The following is an 18,036-nucleotide window of genomic DNA, read 5'->3' as shown; positions in this document are numbered from 1 at the left end:
CAAATTACTAATCATATGTTTCCGCTTAAACTGTGTATATTTTTGTAATTTTTTAACAAACTTCATCCCAGTATTAAACTAAAACACTTTTTGACCGTACTATTAAAATTAAAATTGAAAATGCGTGGAGATATTGATGTTGTCGCTCAATGGGGACAATGGTTCAGACACACAGTAAAAATTGACTTCCTGTAACGGAACTGGAAGATATCGATATTTTTTATTTAATGTTAGCCATTTTAAATCATTATTTCTGAATGTAAGGGTTGTTTGAAACTTTTCCGTACTCCATTCTGCACACAACAGCCTTTTTACATATTCAGTGCCTGACCTTTTATGTTTTAAGCTGCATCTGTTTGTACTCTACCAAGTAGGTTAGCTACTGTGGCTAATTCTGCAAGCCTCCATAGATTTCTGTAGCATACAGCGGTTGGCGCTTAGCTGACTGGTGTGCATTGTGTTGACAAAACAGAAACAAAACGCTGCGTGACCGCGTCGTAAGAAAGGTAAAACCAAAACTATGGATGCAGAAGCCTCAAACCCAGCCGCCACACCCACTCCCTGTGAAGACAGTCAGGGAGATGGACGGTGGATGTCTCAGGTATGTGACAAAACGTGACCATCGTGAGGATTGGGTTACTTATTTATTTCGATTATATGCATATAAGATAATATCAATAAAGGTAAATGCTATCCTTTAATAATTGCTTGATTTCAATAATTTACTAGTTAATCTGCTGAGATTTTTCATCCATTACCCCAATCTTATTCCAAGCAATTGCCCTCAGACTGCCAAAGTATAATCAAATATCCTATGTTTTTTTGTTTGTTTGTGTTTTATTATTTATAGTTTGCATAACTTTGACGGTTGTATGAGTAAACAAATGATAAGTATATTATCTCCTTGCAGCACGTCCGCTTTGTTTCTGAGTGCAAAGAGAGAGAGCCAGATGTCGTATTTGTGGGAGACTCTCTTGTGCAGCTCATGCATCAGTTTGGGGTAACATCACAGGACACATTCATACACAGTTCTACCTTAAATTAGAATTTAAGAAATGTGTAATTGTAGTGAATACTTGTGTGCTCAAGTTTGCTGTAGCAAAATTAAAACAAAACGGGTCAATGAAATGGGGAAAGAGAACACTGTTAGAAAAAAAAACACACTTGAATGCAAAGTGTGGACATGCATAGCAGAAAACAGAGTCATAAAAGACTATTCTGTCAGATTAAGACAAATTTAATACACCTGACTATGCAAGATTAAAGTACAATGAGTCAAAAGAGACTGTCAGTGTCAGCTGATATAATAAACCTTTTCATGTGAAGAAATTGTATATTCTGCAGGGCTTCAACCAATCACCTGATTTCTCTAGACAAAGCAGTGTTTATTCTACAGAAGACAAACCCAAGGCCGGAAAAGAACCCTCATTGATAACTGAAAACAGCTGAAGTAAAAACGTGAAAATGACATTTTATATATAAAAACAAAATCTACTTTTAAGATCATTTAATTTGTTTGAACCTGCCCCCAAATTTTCTTCTGCTTATTACAGAGTTTACATTTATGAGCACACTATATTTAGTGGTCATTTTAACATCTTAAAATGAAACTTTCCAAAATTGTGTTCCTGTGTAACTGTAAGCCAAGATGCATAAAAAAAGCAAGTTTGATAAATTCCCATATGTTTTTCTACAGATATGGCGGCAGTTGTTCTCTCCTCTCCATTGCCTTAACTTCGGAATCGGTGGAGATGCAACACAGCATGTGCTGTGGAGACTGAGCAATGGAGAACTGGATAACATCAGCCCAAAGGTTGAGAACCCTGCCAGATATAGAGAACATGAGCTTGCTTGTTTTTGCTCACAAAAGACTGCTTGTGCTCCATTTCCAAGCTCCAGGTACAGTGACGCCAGACTATCAGTGGCATGTCTCTTTTTTGTTGCTCCAGGTCGTGGTGCTGTGGGTTGGCACGAACAATCACGGTCACACAGCTGAACAGATTGCCGGGGGTATCATGGAGATTGTCCAACTCATCCACAACAAGCTCCCCAACGCCCACACGCTTGTACTTGTAAGTTTGTCCAGAGAAATGCCTTTTCGGTGCTTAATCAGCTTACCTTCATGTCTGGAGATAAGAAAAAACAAATGAAGTTCACACAACCATCAAACTCTAAAGTTATGTCACCTCTTTTAGACACATCTGAGCTTTCTCAATTATTGAAAACATTAGTTTCCTGGAGACAGTGCGGTTTAACACTGGACTTGTTTTGGAGAGGGAGTTGAGATTATGTCAAGACAATGCATGCTTCACAGCCTTTTAAACTTTTAGGTATTTCATGTTATATGCACTCAAGGGCAGTGTGTTGCAAGAGCATTCATAAACGTTTCTACATTTTGTCACAATGCAACCACAGACTTTAGTGTATTTTAGGTGATTGGCCAACCCAAAGCAGCACACCATTGTGAAGAGGAAGCATAAAACAGTGTGGTTTCTAAAGTCTTTTACCATTAAATCTGAAAAAGTGTCAATCATGTGTGTGAACCCGCGATTGACTGTATTCACGATATTTTTCTACGTTTCTGTACGTCTGTGGAGTGTCATTTTTTTCTTTGCAGAATAGAACCAACCACAGTCAGACTATATAGATGGTCTGTAAACATTTTACTTTTTTTTAAATATACTGTCATTTTTAGACATGAAAACACTCTCCTACATAGTTGAAATATTCTGTGACAATTGCATCAGATATCTGGATATAATTATAGTACTTTGAACATCTATTTGTTTGAGGTGGAAATTAATGCGATGTGTAAATGCAACTTTCCTTCAGACTTCTTGACATATGTAAATACAATAAGTCTATATGTCTACTTTTCCAAAGTTGCTCAGGGAATTACACCATCTCTTTTGCAGGGTGTTCTTCCCAGAGGTAGAATGCCAAACCCTCTACGACAGCGAAACGCCGAGGTGAACGAGCTAGTCCAGGATGCCTTATCGTCTCTGTCCCACGCCTCCTTCTTTAACGTGGATCCAGGTTTTGTCCTTTCGGATGGAAGCATCTCCCATCAGGATATGTATGACTACCTTCATCTGACTGCTCATGGATACCAGGCTGTGTGTGAACCCCTGCATGCTCAAATCAAGTCTCTGTTAGAAAAACCAGCGGAGAACTGAGTATCCGGCTTAGAAGCGTACACTACCCAGTGGTCTTCGTCCCTGTTTTCAGAGAGCATTGCCCTCAGCTTTATAAGGCTTTGGATGTTGGATAGAATCAGTTAATTATAAGGGCTAAGAGCATCATTTAATCTGTATAAGCCTTCTCTATAACCAGGGTTGGTGACCACTGTTATTGATAAGCGGACCATAAGGTTTTTTTGTGTTTACGATACAGTCAAAGACGAGATGTGTTATATTATAGAGAGACGGTGTCATTCTTGACCCCTACAGCTTCGTATTCCATCTCTTTTAGGGTATTTTTTGCATGAAATTTATAATTTTCACTGTTACAACATATGCAGATGAACATGAAGAGGGCATCTCCACACAGCACCGGTAAAAGAAAATCGGATAATTTCACATCCTCATTTTCTGTGATAAGACGTTAGAATTATGTGTCAACTTTCCAGTCGAATTCATTCTTCAGGTCAATTACTGCAGAGTAATTGAAAAAACCTTGTCTATGAATAAGTGTTGCACATCTCATCCCTTTTGCTCCATGAACCTGCAAATTTTCTGAGGGATTAATGAATTAAATATTTCACTACTACACTGCCTTTCTGACGGAACTGGATCAATGTCCAGTTGGAAACTGGTTTGAAACCCCTCAGATTTGTGCCAGAATTTGCATGCATGCTAGACACAGCAAACCCTCTCACTTGACCTATTCTTTCTTTGTATCATTCATTTCTATGGGTTGGTTTTATTTTATTTTTTATTTTTATTTGATTTTGGTCTTTGTGGTAGGAAAAGCTGAGGTGGTATACGAAGTGTTGAAGATGGCTTTGCTTCATGGTGATCCAGGAATCTTGATGAAAGTTTCTTGAAACAAACTGGAAAACAACCATCATTCATGATGCAAAATCAGACAGTGCTTTAAAAATGTCTGTATCTTTACTGTGACTTTATTTTTTCCTTTTGTATATGTTAAGTTCCATGAACAAAAAGTTGTCTTTGTCTATGTGGCGAATAGTTTACCAGTCAGTTTATTTTACATCATGTCATGTTACCTCTTTGCCTTCATACCTTTTTCTCCTCACATATTGTAATGGCAGTAGAGTTCCATGTTAGTGGCTGTGTATTTCCTGTGATCATAAATGTATTAGATTCATCGAGTTGCTTGTGTTTCAAATTTGAACTTTTCTGCAACATAATGGCTCACTCACCCATTTAAGATGCTTTACTTCATACTATGATGCTTGGGAGCCGCTTGGATAAGCAAGGTGTCACGGAAACTTGAAACGGTCAAGGATGAGTGATTGTGCAAGTGATGAAAGAAATGCATTAAATTTCCAAACAAAACGGTTTCAGTGTCAGCTGACTGATTTTATGTGATCTCTTTTTGTTGAAATTGACATACTGACATCCACTGAAGCAAAGCTGCAGTACATTTTAATGTCTTCAAGATTGATTGCTAACCATTAGGTTCAGTAAGAGTACACGCACGACTAAACACTTTTGCTTGCACAGGTTTGTTCTTTTCCCAGGACACGGTTTTACATTATCTGAAAACAAGAACATTTTATGCTATGTTAGTCTCAAAAAGCCACACTATACACTTCATTCTTTTAACATTTTGCACAAATGCCAAAATATTGCAAATACTGTAAGGGGCATTTATGTTTTACCCACATATGAAATCCAGTACAACTGTTTTTTTTTTTTTTTTTTTTATGAAATGAACACTAATAGCATCCATTTGTAATTTAATCTCATTATTAATCCAGTTTTTTCATAATGTCCTCCAAGTTTTGTTTAGAGAACAAACTAAACAGGTCAGGGAGAAAGTTGTAGTAAATTTAAAGTGGGGTTAAATAATATCTCAAGTTTAAAAACTTAATAGAGCTCAGTTCAATCTTCTGAAAATGGAATGGAGTATGGGACAACTGGAAATATACCAAGAGATAATGGCTCACCTGTAATTTGAGAATAAAGAGATCAAATATAAACTACCTGGTTAGGTCCACACAGTGCAGTAACAAAACACCGTATTTAGGGGGAACTGGTGGAAGGGTCATGCAGTGGTGAGGCTTTTCTTCAGAAGTGAAAGGAAAACTGGACAGACTACAGGGGAGAATGGAAAAACACTGTTGCAGTGTACAAAGGAGTAGGGACTGCAGCTGAGGTTCAGCTTTCAGCTGGTTAGTCATCATCAGCAAACAGCCAAAAGTTTAATTGTGTGGTTCAGTTTAAAACATGTTTATGCATTAAAGTGACCCAGAAGTCCAGATCAGGGGTCCTTTGAAGCCTCCACAACGGGTTTTAATAACTTTGACTAAAAATGTTATGTCTTTCATATAACAGCAAAACATAAGATTTTGAAATCAAGGACAATTTTATTTCACAATGTAAAATAATGCTAAAATTATTGAAATTCTGATTAAATGAAGCATAAGCTTGATTTCAATACTCCAATAACAATTAGTCCATGTCAGATTTACATGACAGCGGTTAATCCATCGGTCGACATCAGTCAGCTGACATGGTTACTGCTGGATCTGAAACCATAATCAAATTTAAGTTGTATCTTAAAGCAGTTTTTTTTCCCAAGAAGCTTTAAGGCAAGTCTCAAAAATAAACAAGTAAGACACACTAATATAATTTATAATCAGTGATTTTTAAAAAAACTAAATCAAAGTAATATGATCACAAGTTAATCTTTTAATGAACAAATTCCAAGGTTTTGTATTTCAGGTCAGTTCAAGCTGCTATTTTCTCACAGCTACAAGCTATTACTCAAACCAGATAAGATTTCTTGGCAAGTGTTCAAGTCCCTTCTCAAAAAATGATGGGTGGGACAGGCTTCATCCTGCTGGCTGGGGATGAATGTGTGACGGATGTGATTTCAGACACAAACACCAACCTTTATAAGGAGCCAGATAAACTGGTGTGGCTCTTATTTGCTTTCCTGAAACTGTAATTAGGAGCAAGAGCCGGATTTATTTTACTGAACAAACTGAAAATCCTGACTTCACAAAAAATGGGGCCGCAACAGATTTTGCTGCTTGGGCTTGGATTGCTCATTCTGATTGACTATGGCCAAGGTACAGTATCTAATTAGATGTAGATCTAATTTTATAGTCCTTTCAAATCTTGGTAGTGTTCTTGTGAGATGTTTGATGCTTAATTTTTATTATATAGATATCTTTTCTCCTCATAGGTCTTTCTAAAATTAAGGAAGAGTCCCTGGTTGATGGTCCAAATACTGATGGTATGCAGAGTTGATTTTTTTCAAAACAAGTCAGTAATTATACAACTAAATTTTTCTTTTACTTTACTTTGCATTTTTATTTGTTACAGTCTTTGCTGTTGGACTCCATAAGATAACGTCACGTTCAATCCACGGCAAAAAATACAAAAAAAAAAACTGCCGCTGTAAAAGTGAGAAAAAGTTTATTATTGAAGACCGACACTACAAATAATAAAAAAAGTATGTTAGCCTAATCCGTTCACTTTTCTTCTTTTGCCCTCCAGCTGCTGCAACAGGAAACGGGTCAGAAAAAACAACTTGCCAGAGCGACCCTGGACAATGTGAGTTCCTCACAGTTTTGTATAAACACAAAATAAACTGCATGATTTTAAATTTCCCACAAATTATTGACTTTTTTTTCCTCTGTTCATTTATTTGTTGTAAAAACTAGTGAACCAGTGCATCAAGACATGCAAGAGTCCAAGAAGGTGCAAGTCGAAGCAACCCAAACCCCAATCCAGCCCTCTCTGAGCAACGACGCCTCCTTGTGGCATGTAATAATACATACTTTGACTGTTACGTAATTTTTTAAATTTTTTTAATATTTTTTTTTTGCATAAATATTTTACATTTTAAACAGAGTGCTGATTACATTTTGCAGACAGTTTGCCCATATTACCACAAAACTGTTATAACCTCTTCAATAAAGTCTCTGTAATCAATGTTTCTGTTTATTTTGTTGATTAGCAAGTAAAAATCAGCAAATAAGTGTGTAATAACAATACCTTACATTAAATATGACAATTAGTTAATAATTAATAGGTTATCTAAGGGAAAGATCAGGTATTAAGTGTGAAAAACCTGTCATTTGTACTGAAGGATTTGCAGGCTACATAAAAGAATTATACTCATGAATCTTATTGTAAAACAGTACATATATGCCTCGTACCATGTTTGTACAAGGTACATAAAATTAACAACAGTGATAGGACTGGAGAACCATATAAATTATTCAATTTTAACCAAAACATAGAGATTGTTGTGTCATTTCAGTAGAAATATTGTGAGATTGCTGTAGAAGGCTGTAGCGGGAGCAAGTGGTCTGTCAGCCGGGACTCAAAGGAGGAGCAGGTGAACAAGGACAGAACACAAACCCATGAGCAGCACAGCTCCTTTGTTTGTGATGCGGGTTGCAGAGGCATGAGCTGATAAAAAAGAGAATTAAACAGAAATGTTACTAGGTTGTAAAAAATATTAACTAATTATATAGGTTTCACATTTCTTTGACACCCTCGTTGATAAGTATCTAAGCATCTATATATCAAGTTTATAATTTACAGTGAAGTCTTTAAGAATAACTTGAAAAACGGTCCTGCATCATTCTCAGAAAAAAAATTGTCTTTAAAGACTTTCTCACCAAGACTGTTGACACCACCAGTAAGACTTACTCACCTTCAATAGCAACAGTTTTATTTTGCATCATTGTGATGTTTGTCACTGGGTTTGTTGCGCTGCATATGTATTTCCCTTCTTGTCCTCTAGTTGCAGAGAAACGGAAAACAGATCCATTCTGAAGAGGTGATGATGATTGATTATTTAAGAACCAGAGGAAGTTACACTCCGGGTAAGACTCAGCAGTGCATGTCAGAGACACAGAGGCACCTTCTTTTGCTGAGTCTGGACCAGAGATGTTCATATTCAAAGGACCATCTGCAAAAAGAAATAGTATGTTAAATACATTAATACTGTAGGTTAGTATTTTGAAACAAAATTCCCAAATTAACTTTAAATTTTCCCATAGGGTGTAATATGTACACCAACAAGCTATTTAAAACATCTTTTCTAACTGCACAACACATCAACCCTTGAGGCAGAAAACCACACAGATACTCCTGAAATTTTGTTGTGCTTCTGTACAATAACAATAAAGCATTCTGGCTCTTATAACTAAGAACACAAAACTATTCACACAAATAGTGTCTGAATGGTTTTGAAAACAGATCCATTCTTAAGTCCTAAGAATAAATGTTCAACATTCAGATTGTAGGGTTGGAATTTAATCTAAACAACGTGAAAGCATAGTTGGGAAGTGGAGCATTGACACACCATTTTTTATCAATTTGAACATCAGTAAAATTCGAGGTATATTTTTGCTGACTGTGTTCATCCTTTAATGTCCACAGTGTATCCATATAGCTACTTACAGCAGGATGATGCACTATGTCAAAAAAGCCAAATTATCTCAAGCTGGTCTTCCTCTGTCCCAATTTACCTCTATTATTATTATCTCTATATAGATTTCTGACACCTTGCTGAATATATTTCTCAAAGAATTAAGTTTGTTTTAGAGATAAAAGTTTATATCCTTGTATTGGTAACATGAACCCAATGAAGTACTTGGTGAATGAATACCAAACTAAAGTTGTTCATGATTAAACATTGCTAATAATTCAAATTTTCTAAAAGATTATTTTAAAAAACCCACTCAACTTTCTGTGATACTTACAGTTTACAAGAAGTGTGTACTTTAGACTCTTATGATGGGCGGCCCTGTTGGTAGCGACGCACTGATAGGCCCCATTACTCTGTCTAGTCAGGGGGTTGATGTGCAGAATGTTCTTTTCAGTAATGTACATGGATGAGGCTGGGTTGCAGGCATTCAGGTTGAGCTGCATGTCATCTTTCATCCAGTAGAGGGTGTCATAGGGCCCAACAACGTGACATATGAGGGTAAAGTTTTTATTGTTTATTGGAGTCGAATTGGTTTGAATCATTACTGAATGTATTGGTTCTGTAAATACAAAATAGGGGAAAAAGAGATTATTAGTTATATAGGGTTTTAGCATCATAGTCAACATTGTTATATTTGAATAAATTATGTTAAAATGTCAATTTTGTCATTTTACACTTTCATTTAGGATTTAATACCTATAACGGTGAGCGTTGTTGATGTTGTGCTGTTCTTTCCTGTCACATGATTGTGGGCCATACATGTATATGTGCCACTCATGTTGAAAGCCAGAGGCCCAGCTGTGAACTCAGAGGTATTGGCCATCAAAGAGTCGTTAAACCACCAACTGTAGGTGCTGGGAGGCGTCGATTTGGCAGAACAGTTGAAGACCACGTTTCGTCCCGCTTCCCCAAAATCCGGTCCATTAATTATGGGTTTCTCGGGCCCAACTAAAAAGCATCAACAGTCACATCGTAAATGTCTTTTTTCACCCATTTTTAAAGTGTGATACAGTGTTGAAAATATTACAAAACCTTTTTTAACCCCGACTTACACCTAAAATATTTTTGTTACTTTTTAGCTCCATTTTGAAAGAAAGAGTCTTTTCTCTCCTATTTTTCAGACATTTAGAAAATAGAAACATTATTTGTGATTCTAACTGATAAAAAATACAGTTCTTGTAAGATTTAATTTTGTATCATGCACAATAGAATAGATATTGTCAGTACATAAATAGATAAATTTAAATATTCCACTTACAGATGACCTGAAGCATGTAACTGCTGCTCATCAGGTGTCCAACAGCATTCATAGCCTTGCATTGATAGTCTCCAGCATCATAACGATCGACTGGCATAAACATGACTGTCTTGTTGTCCTTAGAGAAAACAGTACTGTTGTCTGGATGCAATTGTTCACTATTTTTCATCCAGTAAATATTATCCACAATTCCAGTTACATTGCATGTTAAATTATATGAGTAACCTTCCATGGCATCCCATGTTGGTGTATCTATTTGTGCGTTTTTAATTGATGCTGAAAAGGAAACAGGACGGAAATTAGTTAAAAACTGGCCTTAGTTCTCTTTGTTTAATGACGTTGATCAAGTCATGTTTTACATAACCTGCATCTACATAATCTTACCAATAACTGTAATTGTTATGCTGGCAGTGCTGTTTTTTCCAGTGATGTTGTTGAAGGCCATACATATGTACTTTACACTCTTCTCTTCAATAAAAGGAGGTGTCATATACTCCGACATGTTGGAAACCAGAGAATCATTGAAGTACCATCTGTAGGAGCTTGGTGGGAATGATGATGCATTGCAGGAAAGTGTTGCATTGCTTCCTGTCTTCACTGCGTTTGGTCCTGAGATAGTTGGCACCTCTGGTCCATCTGTGCATATAGACAATTTTAAACCCTTTTCACCTCATAAACAATGCACTTGTTCTACTTTATCTTCTAAAATTGCAAAGCAAAGTGATTAAAGCAAACATTAAAGCAAACATGACATTGTGTGAGAGATTAGTGACATCTGGTGGTTCAATGATGAACTGCATTCAGATTCTTTACCAAGGTTGTAGGTAGAAGTTCAACAGAATTAAAATTTAAATGCTCCTGTCATCATAATGGCATCTTGGTGGGGGAAGACAGTCATGCTAAAATCACTCATAGCAATGTTATAATCATGCTTTAAGAACTTTCTTGATAGTATATTTCCGGGATTTGTTTCAAAAGTGTCTAAAATAGACAAAGAATCTACAAACAAAAAAGAATGGAAGCACAGAAGTTTACTATTTGGTTAAGAATTACTCAAACTGAATCTTGACTAGTTTATCTGGGTAAATTAATGTACAGAACAATTCAAGCTCTCTTAATATCTGCTGATGTTTTGTAATGGCCCCCAAGAACCACTCCTATGTTACCAATGTCAAATACATCATGGCAGTTTATGCAAAGACCATGTAATGATCTTTCAAATCATAATAACATTTGCATTTAGGTCAGAGGTTATGTGCATGCCTGTGTAAAGATGCAGTGCACCATCAATAATCTTTTTGTTTGATACGCAGAACGATGCATGTAAAACATCTGATATAAAAGTAAATCAGCAAAGTTGAAAGGTTGAGTAAACTTTTTTTTGTTTAAAATTTTTACACTGCCCTGATTTTCTAATACATTATCACTCGTTTTATATTTAAGATTCACAGTAGACATTTTTCACTGAACAATTCCTGGCAAAGCATCACCTCTCACATTCATTTTCAATTTAAATAATCACAACCTTTGGTATAAATTACTACTCTGTGCAACAAATTTAAAATGTTATTATTGAAGTTGGCTTAATACAGCAAAGCTAACAAAAATGAACTAATTAGCCAAAGAGAAATTGAAACTGTAAATTGCTTGACAGTAAACATAATTGTTCATACTATTGTACACTAATGTAAATGTTTCCTTGCATTACTGATAAGAGATTACCTGATATGGTGCTACAAGAAAAAATTTTGGCTTAAAAATATTATTCAAGAATGTACGACTTAATGAGAGTTAAATATGATACTCACAGTTGACAAGAAGTTTGTAGAGAGCGCTGGTCATGTTTCCCACAGCATTTATTGCGACACATTGGTAGTATCCAATGTCAGAACGATTCAATGACAGGAACATGACTGTCTTGTTCATATAGAAAACGATTCTGTTGTCTGCATGCAGCAGTTCACCACTTTTCATCCAGTGGATATAATCAGCAGGCCCAGTTACTTTGCATGTTAAATTATATGAACAATTTTCCATGGCACAATTCATCTGAGCTTCTATTTTCACACTGTCTATTGGATCTGAAAAGTGACCACAACCCACAACATTTAAACTTTTGGACTACACATCATCTCAATAAACAAGGACTATATGAATTAAAATATCTCCGGGCAAGTCTCACCAACAACTGTAAGCATTGTGACGGCACTGCTGTTCTTTCCAGTGATGGTGTTTAAGGCCATGCAGGTGTAACCTTTGGCCATTTCTTGTGTTAGAGGAGGTGTCATGTACTCAGACATGTTGGAGACCAGAGAACCATTGAAGTGCCATTGGTAGAGACTTGGAGGAACGGACTTTGCATAGCATCTGAGTGTGGCATTGTCCCCTGTCTTTACTGCTCTTGGTCCCATGATGACTGGCATCTCTGGTCCATCTGAAAACATTAATCTTAGTTGTTGACAACTTTCGGATGACAAAAGAGCTTATTGTCATCATCATGTTTTACTTACAGTTGACAAGGAGCATGAAGGGTTTGCTGGTCATGTTTGACACAGCATTAGCAGCCATGCATGTGTAGTTTCCAGTATCATTACGCTGCAAGCTCATGAAACTCATTGTCATATTTTCCATGAAGATCATAATTCTGTTGTCTGGAATCAGTTTCTCACCGTTTCTCATCCAATAAATATGATCAACAGTTTCATTTACACCGCAGGTTAAATTATAAGGATGACCTTCAACTGCGAAATTCATCTGAGCTTTGATTTGAACATTTCGTATTGGATCTAAATACAAAAGGCAAAATTCACAGTTGTTAGAGTTCTTGTCGGTTGCTTTTCTTCCCAAGATAAAATATCAATCTAAATCTCACCAATAACTTTAAGTATTATGCTGGCAGTGCTGTTTTTTCCAGAGATGCTGTTGATGGCAGTGCAGGTGTATTCCCTGCTCATTTCTTTAGTGAGAGACGGTGTTGTATACTCAGACATATTGGAGACCACAGAACCATTGAAGTGCCATTGGTAGAGACTCGGTGGAACAGATTCTGCTGTGCACTTGAATGTGACACTGTCTCCTGACTTCACCACATTTGGTCCCGTTACAGTTGGCATCATTGGTCCATCTGAAAACATATAATAACTGCATTAGACCCTGAAAACATGCCAGTGAAACTTATAGACATTTAGCTTCCTTTCTCAAGCAAGTATCTAGTTACCTGTATGTAGACATTCACATTATAAAATTATATTTATCTTTATTATCTATAGTCCTGTGAAACATACTTTTCCCTTTACATATTTTACTTTTTATTTTTAGTCACATTTAAATGTATTATTAAATAAATCGAATATCAGATAAAGATAGCCCAAATAAATATAAAATGTAGCCTGATAAAAAAAAGTTATTGGTTTGCAAGCCTACCAAATGGTTGAGCCTTCAGTTGATAAGCTTGGGCAACACTACCATCAAACATTTACAATTACTGACAATGCCACAGCATCTTCATTACAATTAAGCCAGGACTTTGACTAGGCCACTAAAGAACTTTGTTTTGTTCTTGAGCCACTCAGAAGTAGACTTGATAATATGTTCAGATTTATAATTATATTTGGTTTGAACAGCTTTTTCCCCTTGATACACAAAATATTCACTTGAAACCTGCCCTTTTCTATTTTCTTTTTTGATATCTGAACAATTTATTGTTTTAAAATAAATTTAAAACAATTTACAATCACAGAATTGTATTTGATTCAATTTTGATAATAGAGACCAAAAATCTGGTTCTTACAGTTGACTACAACAGCGAAGCGGTCGCTGGTCATGTTGCTCACGAGATTACTAGCGTGACACATGTAGTCTCCACCATCAGAAAGTTGGACTGGATTGAGAGTCAGAATCTTGCTGTTATTGTGAAACATAGTTCTATTGTCAGGAGTAATTAGGCTGCCATTTTTCCACCACTTGATGCTGTCAACAGGTCCAGTCACTTCACACTGGAGAGTAAATGATCCATCTAGTATTGCTGGTCCATTAGTAATACTAATGACCGCTGCTGTTAACGGATCTGTAAGAGAAGGAGTGAAGAGGTGGCTTGAATACACACATATAATTTCGTTAAATTATCCTATATATTTTTGGACAATTTGTCATTACAATCCACTACTTCTGCATTTATATTAAACAATTTTTATTGCTCTCTGTCTCTGATTGATAAAATGGCAGTACTTATTTATTTGTTAATTGAAAATGGAAAAATTAGGATCAGTCACCAAAGACTCAAGAGATGCGCACTGTTTGTGTCATGCGAGCCACTCTGCATTGAGCTTAAATATCTCAAACAGCAGTGTGAAGAGTTGAAGCACAAATTACTTAACCTTAAAAAATATATAGTATACGAAGCACCATAATAACATTTTCAGTTTGTTCTGTTCTTACATGGTTAACTGGAAGTGAGTTAATGATATTTTAGTCATATCAAATCACAGGGTAAATATGCTAATGTTAGCTTAGCACTAAAGCAAACAGCTCTGGCAGAAAATATCCTTTGTAAAAAGTGTTTAACGTCATAATGGTCAGTCACAAAAATCTGGTTTAGTTTGAAGTACAAAGGAAACAATATGCTGGAGCTTCTGAAACCATAAATCTTTGTTAACCAAATGGATAAAATATCTAAACAAACAACAGCTGATGGAACGTGTGGTGGATGCAGTACAATGTAGGGTGGAGTGTTCAAACCAATGTAAAGAATAGACAAAAGCTGATGTCCCATCACATGATAGCAAGTTCTGCAGGACATGCTTCAGCTTTTCACCCTCATTTCAAACATCAGACGGATTGAGGGCAGTCAGATATGACAAGTCAGAATGACCCGAATGACTCAGAGGATTTAAAAGTCATGTCTTCTTGGGACTCTGGTGACTGTTTCAGTGTGATTCTTTCAGCTATTTCTCATGACCATGGAAATAGATGGTCATTAGGACCTTAGCCATTAGGACCCACATGGGATTCTACACCATCTACTTGCATCTCCAAAGACTACAAACCTCAGTTTCATGTTTTATGGTACAAGTCTGTGTCAGTAACAGGATTCTTATTTCTGTAACCAACTTAATTTGGTCTCAGATTATTTGCACACTTTCAGTTTACAGAATAAAACATAACCGACTTCTAGTCCTGAGCACTTTAACATTATATGAACAAAAGTTAAATAAAGAGAGAAAACCTACCCATCACTCTGATCTCTCTACTGTCTTTGCTGAATCTCATTGTGACTGTGTTGTGAAATGAACATTCGTAAATTCCGGAGTTGTTTTCTTTGACATTCTGCAGGTGAAGCTGTAGACCAAACTGATTAAGGTTGACTCCATTAAACATCCACTGCACCATTGCTGTGGGCTTGGACTCCACAGAGCACGACAGTGTGATGTTAGATCCTGATCTGTACATGTCCTTTACAAGGTTGACTGTCATGGTTGCATTATTAGGACCGTCTGTTGAGACAACAAAAGAAGATTTTGTGTTTGTGCTGCAAATACTTGAGCAGGATGCCATGCATTTTTATTTTCAATTAAACTTACAGCTGATGTTCAGATAAACAGGTGGGCTGACTTCATATCCGATTCCGTTGGACACATTGCACCTGTATGGTCCCTGGTCATAGCGGGTCACCCCGGCTATGCTTAGACTGGCACCGCCATTGCTGAGCTGCACACCTTCCTTGCTTGATATTGTAGAGTTTCCTGCCAACCATTCATAAGACAAAGACGTTCCGGTGGAAACTGAGCAGTTGAAGACTGCTGTAACATTGAACTCCACCAGATCTGTCCTTTGTGCTGATAAAGTCGCATTTGAAATTGGCTCTGTAGAGAGAAAAAAAAAGTTGAATAGTTTTGATATTTGCTTGAAGACATCCATCAGGCTTCAGCTGACATTTTACTGTGTGCTGTAACAAAACACTGCAAACAATACACATGGAAAACCTTTGCAAGCTACTTATTAATAGTTCAGTAATGTTTGTGCTGCAACTTTTATACCTCTGCCTGAATCATAACTTACATAAATGATTTTGTTTAGTCTTATGAGGCACAACGGAGGGTCAGATGGTGACATGTTAAGGAGCTCTTTGTAAAAAACAATTTCTTCAGGAAAACATGGTTGCAGGTCAAATGCACTATTTGTTTGTTACTGGAATATCGAAGCAATAAATTGTTTTGTTGATATTTTGAGAGATTTGAAACATGTTGATAAAATAGATAAAATGCTAAAATATAACAAAAGTCAAAGGCAAGAGTCTGTTTTCAAACTGGTATTTATTTACTGCATCTTCTAAATAAGCAACTCAGTGAGTTGCATTAAATTTTGAAATTCTAATTGTTCAGAGTGAAATAAATAAAAAAGAAAAACTTTTGTATAGAAAGTCAGTTTTGAGTGGATGTTCTCATTTTCTATTTAGCCTATAGTTCCCTCCAAAAACTTTTATTTGACCTCATGATGGAAAAACACCTGTGATCATTAGAGATCAGGGATGAAATGTTATCATGAAGGCTCATGTATTATGAAATATCTTATTTGAAAATAGTATTCATAGAAAGGGTCTGTACAGACTGATTTTTAAGATGTGGTGAAGCTACTGATTGTTTTGGGGTTTGAAAATAACTAACATTTTATCTTTTTTGACCTTATTTTTGCTGGGACTTGTGTTTTTTTTTCATTCATTCATAAAGTTTTTATCTAAATAAAGTAAAAAGCATTGAAACATGATCTCATTTGATGTTTAGTCATGTAATTGTTGTACATAGATTGACAAGAGAAAGCAATGATATAACACGTATGCTCATTACACAGATAAAACAAATCTTTTCTTTTGTCACATATCCACAAGTCTGGCTCTGTAACATTTTTGACTAATCAGGGAAATATATTTAAACAATGACTTAGGTCCTAGCCTAAGTCATTCCTTATTAGACGTGTGTCCTACAAAAAGACAAAAGTTGAAAACAAAACTGTGACAGCAGTCTCGAATATCCGAAGGCTGCTGTTATTTTGGTGTAATTCATTCAAAAGCTGTATTTATCTCTTATTTGAAGTTTCATCTGTTGCTAAAAACTGCATTTGGGGTTTACATGGTTGTCATTGTGTTTTGGTTTGCTCGGCTGATTTATTACCAAAGTGTTATTTGTACACCAGAACTAAATGTTTTTCTGTCAATGCAGATTATTTGAATTGTAAATTACTTCTGTGGAAATACTATTGATTCAAAGTTATACCATTAATTACATAACATTATCCAGGGTGTTCATGCACATGTGCAAAGAGTCTTATTTAACATTCTGCTCAATTAAGAAGCGTTAGAGCATTCTTACCTTGGACCGAAAGCCATAACTCATCAGAAAACTCATCCATTTGTTCTAACTCGTACACTCCGGAGTCGGTCAGGTTTGCTGATATTATAGTCAGAGACGACGTGCTGGAATTATAAATGAACCTGTCTTTTTTATTTTTACTTAACAAAGACCCTCCAGGGTAAATTAATGCCAGGAGATTGCCGTTGAATGTCCATGTTCCCGCTGTAACGGTGGTTTTGCTGATGATGGTCACGTTGCTCCCCACTGGTAAGGGATTCTCAGAAGCATGTATGAATTGGCTGTCCACAGGATCTAGAAACACACATCAGAGAGTTTAAACAATCAGTCAAATTTAATTGAATATTTAATTAGTTATGGGGAAAAAAAACAACCTATAATCAGTATCTATAAACAGTTTACAAAATTTTTTGCCTTGATGCGGCGATCCTTAATCAAATGAATGGTCCGGTTTCATAACATTAACACAATTTTAAAATAGTTGTGAACTGTATTTAATCTTTGCACATTAATTTAAGTTAAAGAATGAATCCAGTTTACCTGTAAAAGTCACTGTGGTCAGGATTAGGTAAAATAGCAACAGAGACTCCATTCTGCTCCTTCACAACTTTTTTTCCAACCAGAATAGACAGAACTGCTGCTTTGATTAAATAAAACCTGGTGATATTATTAGATCACAGTTCTTCAACAAGCAAATATTTGCTCTGTGCTCTCTTCATGCTTTCCCAGCGTTCTGTTGCAGTGGCACATCACAGTCGCTGCCTGCCACACCTT

At 36.2% G+C, this 18,036-nt stretch overlaps 2 protein-coding genes across 2 annotated transcripts; one reads left to right on the top strand and one right to left on the bottom strand.

Annotated features, from left to right (window-relative positions):
• The first annotated feature begins 174 nt into the window (after positions 1-174).
• On the top strand, positions 175-7,130 carry pafah1b3 (platelet-activating factor acetylhydrolase, isoform Ib, gamma subunit). Its single transcript, XM_055047940.1, has 9 exons — positions 175-601; positions 911-1,000; positions 1,697-1,813; positions 1,950-2,072; positions 2,916-6,262; positions 6,379-6,429; positions 6,519-6,599; positions 6,693-6,749; positions 6,860-7,130. The coding sequence occupies exons 1-5, from the start codon at positions 521-523 to the stop codon at positions 3,174-3,176; spliced, it is 672 nt and encodes a 223-aa protein (XP_054903915.1). The 5' UTR covers positions 175-520; the 3' UTR covers positions 3,177-6,262; positions 6,379-6,429; positions 6,519-6,599; positions 6,693-6,749; positions 6,860-7,130.
• Positions 6,990-18,021, bottom strand: LOC129371359 (hemicentin-1-like). Its single transcript, XM_055047924.1, has 15 exons — positions 17,803-18,021; positions 17,263-17,556; positions 15,478-15,759; positions 15,127-15,390; positions 13,689-13,964; positions 12,771-13,022; positions 12,409-12,684; positions 12,081-12,332; positions 11,707-11,979; positions 10,283-10,534; positions 9,899-10,174; positions 9,337-9,588; positions 8,915-9,199; positions 7,861-8,118; positions 6,990-7,613 (listed from the first exon to the last, which is right to left on the bottom strand). Exons 1-15 carry the CDS (start codon positions 17,852-17,854, stop codon positions 7,525-7,527), a joined length of 3,633 nt encoding a protein of 1,210 aa, XP_054903899.1. The 5' UTR covers positions 17,855-18,021; the 3' UTR covers positions 6,990-7,524.
• Positions 18,022-18,036: the final 15 nt, after the last annotated feature.

This window comes from Poeciliopsis prolifica, unplaced genomic scaffold (assembly GCF_027474105.1).
Source record: "Poeciliopsis prolifica strain line A6 unplaced genomic scaffold, Auburn_PproV2 SCAFFOLD026, whole genome shotgun sequence".
Classification (NCBI taxonomy): domain Eukaryota; kingdom Metazoa; phylum Chordata; class Actinopteri; order Cyprinodontiformes; family Poeciliidae; genus Poeciliopsis; species Poeciliopsis prolifica.
Note: the sequence above shows the minus strand (reverse complement) of the source record. Positions and strands in the feature narration are given on the sequence as shown.